The sequence below is a fragment of the Papio anubis genome, chromosome 11 (assembly GCF_008728515.1).
Source record: "Papio anubis isolate 15944 chromosome 11, Panubis1.0, whole genome shotgun sequence".
NCBI classification, from domain to species: Eukaryota; Metazoa; Chordata; class Mammalia; order Primates; family Cercopithecidae; genus Papio; species Papio anubis.
The window spans coordinates 75,934,628-75,945,388 of NC_044986.1; the positions used below are offsets into that span (position 1 = coordinate 75,934,628).

Consider the following 10,761-nt stretch of genomic DNA (forward strand, 5'->3'; position numbering starts at 1 on the left):
AAAACAGTGAGAGTCAGCTGGGGTGGGGACCAGGAAGGCTTCTCAGAAGATGTAGGCACAGGGTCATTTGGGGTATGGGAGGTGTGGTGTGAGGGATGCTGGGGTGGAGGCATAAGGACTCTGCGTGGTAGAAAGGTGGCATTGCTTTCACTCCACCCAGCCCCAACCCTGGGTTTCTCCCACAGCCTATCTTTCTTTCTGGTGGGAAAGTTATTCCAAGGGTCCTTTAGGCACATTGAGGCAGTTTCTGACAGTCCTGGTCTCACCCGTTTCTGTCTGTCTGTCTGTCTGTCTGCCTGCAGTGCTTTGACCTGGAGTCGTACCTGCAGCTGAATTGTGAAAGAGGGACCTGGAGGTGTCCTGTGTGCAAGTGAGTGATGCCCACCCTGGTGGGGGCTTCCCCCATCCCCCAACCACAGAGGGGAGGGGCCGGCTACCTCCCACCTCCACCTGCCCTAAATGCAAACCAGAACCCAAACATGGCAGAGGGGCTTAGGTTATGGGGGCTCCAGGTGCTCCCTTGGTGTCATGCAGTCAGAGTCCCCCTCTCTTGTGCCTCCAGTAGTAACCAGCAGCAGGGGTGGGACCGCACTGACACTGAGGTGGATGGGCTGTGCCCCCACCTCCTTGGGTCCTAGAGCAGAGGCCAAGCTCCCCGTCTCCTTTTCCAGTAAAACCGCTCTGCTGGAGGGCCTGGAGGTGGATCAGTACATGTGGGGAATCCTGAATGCCATCCAACAGTAAGTGGGGCCCCAGCGAGGGGCAGGGGGTGAGAGGGGACAAGGCCTGGAATAGAGCAAGGTGTGCACGTGGATAGCCCTGACACAGCCCTCCCCTCCCAGGCCAGCAGACCGTGACCCACATCCCCCACCTCTCTGTCGCTTACCCTCAGGGGCCTCTGGATCTGGGGACAAATTAACTTCCCAGAAAGGATGAAAGCCAGCCAGAGCAGGAGGCTGACACAGTGCCCCGCCCTGACCCTCCACCTGCTGCTCCCCAAGCGGGAGGCCTTGAGACCAGCTGCCCTGTGCCCAGCCACTTGCTTTTCTAGCCTCAGTCTCCCCATATGTCAAAGAAATATGGAGAAATCCCTGCCAGGCTTCTGCCTTGTCCACAGTGTGGTCAGAGTTGGGGCAGGCGCCTCAACAAGGTCACCTTAGGGTCTATCTGAGCTGGAGGTGCTTTTATGCCCAAAGCCAGGCACCCCAGAGCCTCAGCTCTGCCACCCTTCCTCCCCCAGCTCCGAGTTTGAAGAGGTCACCATCGATCCCACGTGCAGCTGGCGGCCAGTGCCCATCAAGTCGGACTTACACATCAAGGACGACCCTGACGGCATCCCCTCCAAGCGGTTCAAGACCATGAGTCCCAGCCAGATGATCATGCCCAACGTCATGGAGATGATCGCAGCCCTGGGCCCCGGCCCGTCCCCCTACCCCCTCCCGCCTCCCCCGGGGGGCACCAACTCCAACGACTACAGCAGCCAAGGTGGGTGATGCTAGGCAGGGAAGAAGGGAGAAGGAGGGCAGCCCCAAGTCCCTACAGGGGCACAGAATTTCTGTGCTGATGGTGGCAGGGGCCAGGGATGTGGTTGAAGAGAGAGAAGTAACACGCCCCCCAATAAACAATCCCCAGTTTGCTAGACTTAAGGGTACATGGGCCTAGCCCAGGGGCTTCAGAGCCTGCCCTGGTGGGAGATACGACTGCTGCCTCTTCCCAGCCAATCTCCTCTGGGTCTGCTGACAGCACACACTCACCTGAGTTCTTGGCCTTACCCCCTGCCCTCCCATATTTTTTCCGTGATACCTGCATTTTCCCTGCAACTTTCCTGCCCTCCTAGGGACAGAGTCCAGGTTCCTGGAGCCTTAGCCTTTAGCCACCAAGGTCACACACTGGCTCTTATACTCCCAGCTGCCCAGACCAAGTTTTACCCCTACCGCCACTGATTCCTGGAAAGTACTCCCCACTGGGTGGCAGCTCCCGCTGGGATCCCTGATCTTAGGTCCCCATGAGAGGCCCAGAGAAGTTAGGCCACCTAGCCAGACTCCCACAGTGTGCCAAGGGCCAAGCCTGCCCACCTGCTGATCCTCTGACCCTTGCCATCGTCACATGGTGGAGGACACAGTGACCAGGGAGGCGGGACAGCTGGCTTCTGCGCGCGTCATCCTGAGTCTGTTGCAGCTTTCTTTGTGGGCTTGGCAGAACCTGCACCCACTCTGGGCCTGGGTCTTGCTAGGTATGAAAAGTGCCCACATTGGGGAGTAGCTCAGTGGGTCTGCTATGGGCTCAGGCTGTGTCCCCCACTCCCCACAGGAGCCTGGCCCTCCCCCTTTCTCCCACTCTGCCCCCTCCTCCATAACTGTAAGGGCAGCACATCCCCTGGGGTACCACAGACCACGGGACAGGGCTGCGTGGCTACTCCATGCTACAGCCCGGAAGCCTCAGGCTGCTGTGGCCAACTGCAGCCTCGCAAGAGGAAAAGGACTTGGCTTGTATTTTTGCACACTCTCTGTTCCCTGGGGTGGCCACTATCTCTCTGGGTGACCCTCTCCCCTCCCCATCTCATCCCTTCTTAGGCAACAACTACCAAGGCCATGGCAACTTTGACTTCCCCCATGGGAACCCTGGAGGGACATCCATGAATGACTTCATGCACGGGCCCCCCCAACTCTCCCATCCCCCGGACATGCCCAACAACATGGCCGCCCTCGAGAAACCCCTCAGCCACCCCATGCAGGAAACTGTGAGTACCTCCTCCTCACCCCACCCCATTCCCCAGCCTTTGGGGTTGATGCCTTGGGATCTGGACACCCTGTTCCCTCCCAGGCAAGGCAGAGGATGAAGATTTGGATGTGTGGGCTCAGAAGGGAATAGGAGGGGTCTGACTGAGGCTAGATCGTGGCCTGTCAGCGTCCTTGGACTTGGCTGTTTTACCTAGGACTTCGGATTCTCTGGAGATGGGAGGAGCTTCAGGCTCTTCCCCAGTCACCCCTCCACGCATACACACACACATGTGCATGCACTTGCCAGTACCCAGCACACGCCATCAGCCCTCTCCCTCTCCCACTTGCACACTCTTACACTCACCTAACACAGTTCCAGCCACCTCGACTTTTGTCCCCTTATTCCCCAAGGATCTGAATTCAGGGTATTACCACCTCCAACAAAAGAAATGCTAGGAAGTCTCATTATCTGAAGAGCATTCACTTCTCGTTCTGTTTCACACTTACTGACATATGCCCTGTGTGGCTGAGGATGCCCCTGGTGGGGTAAGGTATCCTGTGCTGTCCACAGGCCCTCCCTTCCTGTGGCCCCAGTGGCAGTGGCAGGAGGCCCTCCTGTCCCCTGGAGTCCTCATCCAGTGAGTTCCACGTGGTTCCACTCAGTTTAACAAACGTTTTCTGAGCTGTGCTCTGCACAGGCCGTGTGACAGGTGTAAGCAGGACAGACAGGCCTTGTGCTAATGGAGCAAAACTCCCGGCAGTGCATGGGTGCAGGAAGAACAGTTGGGGTTTGGAGAAACTGAAGCCTCCAGAGGCTGAAGTGGTGTGTCTGAGGTCTCAGTCATTCTGGGCTCTCATCTTAGGGAGGAGGGGCCATCGCTGAGCTTTTTGTGGGTCCTGGGCCACACAAGCCAGGGAGAGGGCCTGGGGTCCCGCCAATGTCTGGCAGTGGGCTTGGGTGGCCTGCACAGGAAGGAGCCTCTGGATTATACTGTCTTCCACACACCTGCCACGGAATTGCCTCAGGACTCTAGGTGAGGGAGCAGCAACTCTCCCTCAGGACCCCAGGAGTCCATGTGGGAAACAGATGCTTTGTGGAGCCTTGGCCAAGTTTTTGAAAGTTACTCTGTACCCCATGGGGCTTGTGATTTCTGGGGGCTTCTTTCCTGGTGCCCCTTCCTGGGTCCTGAGGGCATCCCACACCCAGAGGACATCAAAATCACACCCCCCCTACACACACACACACACATCCTGTGCCCTCCAGTTCCTACCACTGGAATATGGAGTGGGAATGCTGTCTATTTCCCCTTGACAACCGAGCTTTCTCCTGCCTTCTGTGAGCCCCGCTGCCTGCATCTGTGTGGCGGGATCTGAGCCTGTGAGTTGACCTCGGAGCCCCTTAAGATGCTCTCTAGATGGTCCTGTCCTCCATTTCTGAGCTCTCACTAGAGGGCAAGCAGACCTGGAAGTGCAGATGCGCCAGGCCGCTGGGGCAGGGCAGTCACAGGTAAACTCCTACCACGCCTGCCCAGGTGGAGGCAGCCACACCCCCAGCTGAGCCCAAGGCTGGGAGGCACTGCCATGCCCGCAGGGACTGGCCAGAGCGCTCCAACCAGATACTGCTGCCCCCACAGACTGCCCATACTTGGTGGCAGGTTGACAGGTGTGTCAGCAGTGCTCCAACAGCACCTGCCCCTCCAGGCCAGAGACGTTCCAGCCAGATACGGAGCTGAGGGGCACAGCTGCCTCTGAAGATCCAGGGACTGTCTCTCTTGAGCTGGGCTGCACAGCTGGAGTGTGGAGCCCTCCCTGCTCTCCCAGGGTGGGCACTGAGGGCGTCTACAGGAGTGGGAGCCCCAAGCTGGCCTCTCACTGACCATGGGTGGTGGCCCATTCCTCCAGCCTCTTGTATGTGTCTTATAAACGGGTCTCCCAAGGTCTCCAGCATCACAGTTGCGAGGTCATCGCATTCTTGGGGCGTGGACTGAAAGGGCACTGTGCTCCCTAAGGCCACATTGGGTTGAGGCCCTGTACCCTAAGAAGGGGCCACCTGAACCTTGGGCAGAGACCGGCCCGTAGCAAGGCCTGGGAAGCAGTTTTAGGAGAAATAGGAAGAGGAAGTTGGAATTGGGCAAAGACTGAGGATGGTGTGGCTGCGAATTCTAAATGCACACGGGGAGAACATGCCCCAGGATGGGGCAGGGTGAGGGGACGAAAAGACCAAGGAAGCATGTGCCAGGCTGCTGTTCCAGTGGGGCACCTGGAGCATCCATGAGCCACCTTCACTGGCAGAGTGAAAATGGGGCTGGGGGCTGTCAGGGATGCTTGCAGTGGAATCAGGGCTTGGTCTGCAGGATTCCCCAGCCTTTCACTTTGAAGGAGGGTCTGCTTGGGACAGCAGCAGGCTAGCAGGGGAATGTTCACATCTCACCCACCCACCCACAGACAGCCCAGTTTTCAGTGCACATGCCCACGGGAGAGTGTGAGTCCTCTAGTTCATCTGTTAGAGAGGCACCGCCAGCCTCACCCTCAGCAAGACACCCACCATTGGTGAACCGTCGCTCAGTCCCGTTGTCCTTGGAGTGCCAGAGGTGCCTGCCTCCCTCACAACCCTGTGTTTTTGAGGGCTGGTGCCGATCAAGTAGGATGTCTAGGAAAAGGGTCTGGCAGGGTGTGAAGATGCCCCTGGCTGGCCAGGTGCCCACCCAGCCCTGCTCCTCTGACAGCCAGATTCCACCCAGGCTGCAGGGCTTGTGCCAAGACCCCAGCTGCTGCACACTTCGGGCTGGCAGAAGGTGCCTTCGTGCCCAGCATCACCCCTGCCCAGGGCCCACTTGGGAGGTGCAGACCCAGTCCTGAGCCGCACGCCCGCCCGATGCTGTCTGTCTGTGTCTGCTCTCTGCTGCCCAGCTTGGGGTCTGCACCATGCTGCGGCAGCCGCCCTCCCGCCTCTTGCTCCCTGGAACATGCCCATTCTGCTTCTCCATCCTGCCCTCGCTGTTGTTCGTTGTCTGGGCGGGGAGGCGGAGGGGCCTGGGGGAGCCCAGGCCCAGCTCCCCGTGTCTGTGCTTGTGTCGAAGCCCTCCCCACCTCCTGGGGCCCCACGTGGCCTGGAAGGTCCCCGCCGTCCCCCTGCAGCCTCTCCGATGGGCGGTTTTGGGGGAGAAATTTTTCTGTTTCTCTGCCCGGAAACAACGTTCAGCCTCGTACTGGGTGGCCACGTTTCGGGGGTTGTGACTTCCCTGGTTGTGTTGGGTTTCATTTTCTCCAGGCATCGTCGCCGTGCCTCCTCACCTCACCTCTCTTCTCTCCCGCTCTCTCCTCCTCCACAGATGCCACACGCTGGCAGCTCTGACCAGCCCCACCCCTCCATACAACAAGGTTTGCACGTACCACACCCCAGCAGCCAGTCAGGGCCTCCATTACATCACAGTGGGGCTCCTCCTCCTCCTCCTTCCCAGCCTCCCCGGCAGCCGCCACAGGCCGCTCCCAGCAGCCATCCACACAGCGACCTGACCTTTAACCCCTCCTCAGCCTTAGAGGGTCAGGCCGGAGCGCAGGGAGCATCCGACATGCCGGAGCCTTCGCTGGATGTAAGTTGGGGTCGCCACTCGCCTTGGCCTGGGGCTAGGCCTGGCGCCGGGACCTGCCCGAGAGAAGGGGTGGGTGTGAGGGCTCAAGGCCCCGAGGGGAGGAGGTGGGTGGGCGGCGGGAGGGCTTCAGCCAGACCTGGCTCCAGACCAGGAAGCCCCATGACGGGGAAGTGTTACCACTGAGGGTCCCCACCCTGCTGGCTCCTGTCCCCCCAGTCCCTTTGGCCATAGCCCTGAACCCCAGCCCTGACCCACCTTCTGACCCAAGCCCTGCGGGGTCCCTCGCGCAGCACAGGAGGGTCCCTGCCCTCCCCCAGTGGTGAGCTTGCGGTTTCTGTGTCTGCCTCTCTGGCCTGGGCAGGGAGGGCTGGAGGGAGAGGCCGTCTGTCTGCCTCACTGGTGTGTGTCTGTCTCCAGTTTTCTTGTCCGCGTGTTGTCCATGCCCTGCTTCCGCTTGCTCCATCGCTCACTCCGAGAGACCCCCATGTGGGTGACAGAAGGTGGGGGCAGAGGGGGCAACCTTGGGTCACAGCCAGGGGTGGCAGGCCAGCATGGGCAGCAGAGGGCCAGGGATCCTACCCTGAAGTCTGGAAGATGGTGGGGGTCACCCTGGATGATGGGGCTGGGCTGCTAGATGTGACTGGCGGGATGGGACCAAGCACCGGCCCCTCCCATGCCCACCACAGAGCTGGTGCCAGACTCCGGGAGGAGGCCTGTCGTCAGTCACTCCTGTTCTTCACCCCCAGCCCTGCTCTGTCAGCCTCTGCTCCAGCAGCATCAGAGGGCTCTGTGCTAGCTAGGACTCACTCACTGCGCAGCCATCTCAGGTCCTCGCCCAGTGTCCCCCTCAGCCAGGCCAGTGGGGCTGCCTTTAGATGCATGAGGCTTCCCATGTGACAGACTCCAAGGATATCTCAGTAGAGGGTAGGGACAGTCTGCAGCCCCTCTGGGGCCACAGGGAAGGATGGCTGCCAGCCAGCCACAGGCTCACCAAGGAGCGGCGAGCCCTTGAGAGAGGGATGGTGGGTAGGGGGTTGCGGGAACCACTCACCTTCCCGCCTTCCCACCAGCCCACATCCTTGTGCTTACACATGAAGCATGTGATTTCAGCTGGGAGGCCCAAGTGACCCACCATGGGGCCTTCCCAGCTTAGGACTGAAGTCCATGCCTGAAAAGGGTCAGCCCTGCTCAGGCCTCAGCTGGTGGGCTGCGGGTCCCGCTCCCCAGGCTTGAAATGAGCACGGGGGTGCCCCACACTCGGTGCAGTGGCTGGTGTGTGTGGGGGGATGCCTGGCAGGCCCAGGCCCAAGGCTATTCTCTTCCCCTTTTTTTGGCTAGGGTCCTGAGAGGCAAGTGGAGGGGGACGGGCCAGGGCGCCCCTGCATTCCTCACCCGGGGCCTGCCTCTCGGGCACACCTCATCTGAACTTCGTCACTCCTTCTTTTCCAGCTCCTTCCCGAACTCACAAATCCTGACGAGCTCCTGTCTTACCTGGACCCCCCCCGACCTGCCGAGCAATAGTAACGATGACCTCCTGTCTCTGTTTGAGAACAACTGAAGGCCACCCAGTCGGGGCCATCCCTCCACACTCTGCCTCCCACCCCACCTGCCCTACACACTTTTCCACCTGGGAGCCTGTGCCCTCAGACCGCCCCGCACCAGAGCCACAGGCTGTGGGGCGGGAAACCCTCCCCTGCTGCAGCCCTCTCAGAACAGAGGGGTAGGGAGGGTGCGCCGGGAAGGCTGTGTGGGTCTGGAGTCCCCGTCCCGCCTGCACGCCCCGGCCTTGGGCCCATGTCCAGCGCAGGCCTGAAGACCACCCTCCCGAGAGGAACCAGCCCGGTAAGAGGGCGCACGCCGATGTGGCTTCCCGGTTCCTCCGCGTGTGCCGATTCCAGATGACCTTCCAGTGTCCCCAAGGTTCTTCCATCTTTTAGACTGTAACCCTGCCTCCCTGCTTCCTGGTACAGAGCCTCCCTTAAGTGACTGTGGAGCCTGAGAAGGCCCCCGGGCCCCAGCACGGGCCCCGAGCCTTGGAGGAGCACTGGCAGTTGGTGGCAGTGAGACTAGCCCGCCCACCACCACCCACCACAGAAAAGCACAAACCTCTGGGAAAGACTACGTCTCTCGGGGGCCACTGGTCATCGGTTTGACCCCTGACCTTTAAGCCAAGATACCCCATAAACACACTCTCTCAGAAAGCAGAGAAAAAGGACAAGATTCTGTGTTTGAGAGGGAGTCTGCCATTCCTGCTTGGGGACTGGTGGGAAAGAGGGCCAGGACATCTCTGAGGCTCCACCTCCAAGCTCAGACAGGACCCAGCCTTGGGGGACAGAGAGAGCAGGTGTGCGCCCAACCAAAGTGATTGTGCCCTTGGTTGGCGGGCGGGGGCATATAACCTGTCAGAATCAAACAGGAGCGGCAACTTCTAACTTTGCTCCAAGCCACTCTCTTTTTAAACAGCAACGATTTAAAGCTATGAAGTCACCTGGAGAAAAGGAACGTTGCGCTTGGACAGCAAGCAAACCCTTTCTGTGTGTTCTGTTTTTCTCCTAGTCCCTCTCCTGCCACCTCTCCAAGACTTCCGTGGGACGCCCACTTCCCCCTGTGTCCTAGTTCTCTTTGTCCAATCAGATGGCAAGGGCAGTGTGTGGAAAGGCTGGGGAGGTGCAGAAACCGGAGCCCAGGGCAATGGTGTCTGTCCAGCCCCTCCCTCTGTCCTTGTGCTCCAAGCTACCCCCGGCTGCAGCCCAGGCCATGGCCATGTGCACTAGTATGTACCTGCATGCATAGGGGGAGAAGGGGGGCGTGTTTCTGGGCCTGTCCCAGACACTGCCCTTGGCTGCCAGCTTCCCCTGCCTGCACTCCTCCACCATCACAATCTCACCCCACACTCCTGCTCACTCAAGCAAAAGCAGCCTCTGGTCTTCCCTCCACCGCTTTGCTCCATCTGGCTTACCACTCTCCAGGGCCTCCTGGGGAGCTTGTCCTGTGTTCGCTTTGTTTCAGGGGTCCCATCTGTAAATTCTTTGCACCCTTCCCGGCCGCTGCCTGGGGCCCTTTCTGCTCTCCCGTCCACCGTGGGTGGTCCCCAGCACTCCTCTGTGGGTTTTACCGGAAAGGTGGCCCCAGCTGTTGACTTCCAGTCACTGTCCCAGACGGCACAAGGTTTTCTGTAGGAAAGCTGCCATTGCCCCAGCCCCTTTTTTTCCTTTGTCCCGTTGTCGTCGAGGTTTTTTCAAATAGTGTGTTGTTCAGTATGCAAATCAATTATTTTAAGAATCGCTTTTGTAAATATCTTTGTGAATATTTTAGTATCGTCTTTGATAATATTCAACATTTTCATGACCTGGTTATAGCCTTTGCTGGTGTTTTTAAAATATCTGGACTCAATGACAAAGACCGAGTCTTCTTTTTTTTAAAACAAAAACAATAAAAGCAACCAGGGCTATTTGTACAGTTGAAGGGGCGAACAGAATGGGCGGCTGTGCTGGGAGTTGGAAGACCGGGCAGCCTGCTATTTAGAGCTATCCCTCAGTCAGCTGGCAGGGACAAGCCAACGCCAGGTAGCATGTGGCCACCCTGCCCAGTGTCTGTGGCCTGGCAAGTGGCCTTGCCCTGTGTCAGACCATCTGGGAATGAAGCTCCAGACAGACTTACAGATGCCTTCCTTAGGAGTTCTTGCTTCCTGCCTTGATACTTTGCCCCAGAAAGGCCTGGGGTTCATTCTGGTTCTTAATCAGGGTGTGTCCACACTCTGCTCACAGGCGGATCCACAGCTTTCCAGTGCAGAGAGTCGAGATGCTCCCTGCAGCCCAGGCCCCGGGCACTTCCTGCAAACATCTCTGGGCTCAGCACCTGAGGCAGGTTTCCTGGGTCCCCTCTCCAGCAAGCCTCCACCAGCAAGCTCGGCCCAGAGCTTCCCTTTCGGCCGGCTCTGAACCGTGTGTGGTGCCTACAGCCTGCAGTCTGGAGACAAGCTTTTCCGGAGTGCTCTTGGAGCCAGGCCAGGGTGTGAGGGGGGTGCAGAGGCACCCGGGGCGGGAGCAAGCCCCAGGTTGTGACAGGTGCAGGTAGATAACGCCCATAAGCAGAGATGGTCCTGAGCTCTGGAGAGATCCTTCCCTGATCCTTTCGGACGACTACTTGGAGCCATAAGTAACCTCAGCAAAAACGAGGCCTCTGCAAGCCACTTTTCCATGCCAAGCATCCACCCGGCCGGCCCACAGGCATGTTTCTGCCACGCACTCCTCAAGATGGACAGGGAGCCAGCAGGCAGGCGGGAAGGGCCAAGTACAGGCAATCACCCCCATCTTCTTGGTTTGAAGCTTTATCCATGTATCATGTTCCCTGTAGCCATTTTATTTTTTAAGAAACTGCTAATACTTTCTCCCTAATGGAAGCCCTGACCCCCCAGAGAGCTACAGGTCTGCTCCCGACGGGCCTCG

At 59.1% G+C, this 10,761-nt stretch overlaps 1 protein-coding gene across 3 annotated transcripts in view; it reads left to right on the plus strand.

Moving 5' to 3' along the window:
• Window positions 1-8,914, plus strand: part of ZMIZ1 (zinc finger MIZ-type containing 1) — a 241,379-nt gene extending 232,465 nt beyond the window's left edge. Inside the window, exons 20-25 of one of the 3 annotated variants that reach the window (XM_003903718.5) lie at window positions 303-370; window positions 672-740; window positions 1,241-1,485; window positions 2,574-2,740; window positions 6,053-6,313; window positions 7,763-8,914. In XM_003903718.5, coding sequence (XP_003903767.3) covers window positions 303-370; window positions 672-740; window positions 1,241-1,485; window positions 2,574-2,740; window positions 6,053-6,313; window positions 7,763-7,834 — 882 coding nt within the window. In that variant the 3' untranslated portion in view covers window positions 7,835-8,914. Of the gene's footprint in view, window positions 1-302; window positions 371-671; window positions 741-1,240; window positions 1,486-2,573; window positions 3,195-6,052; window positions 6,314-7,762 lie in introns of those variants that run through there. The other 2 variants (XM_009214522.4, XM_031652325.1) reach the window with 2 other exon arrangements.
• The last annotated feature ends 1,847 nt before the right edge of the window (window positions 8,915-10,761 follow it).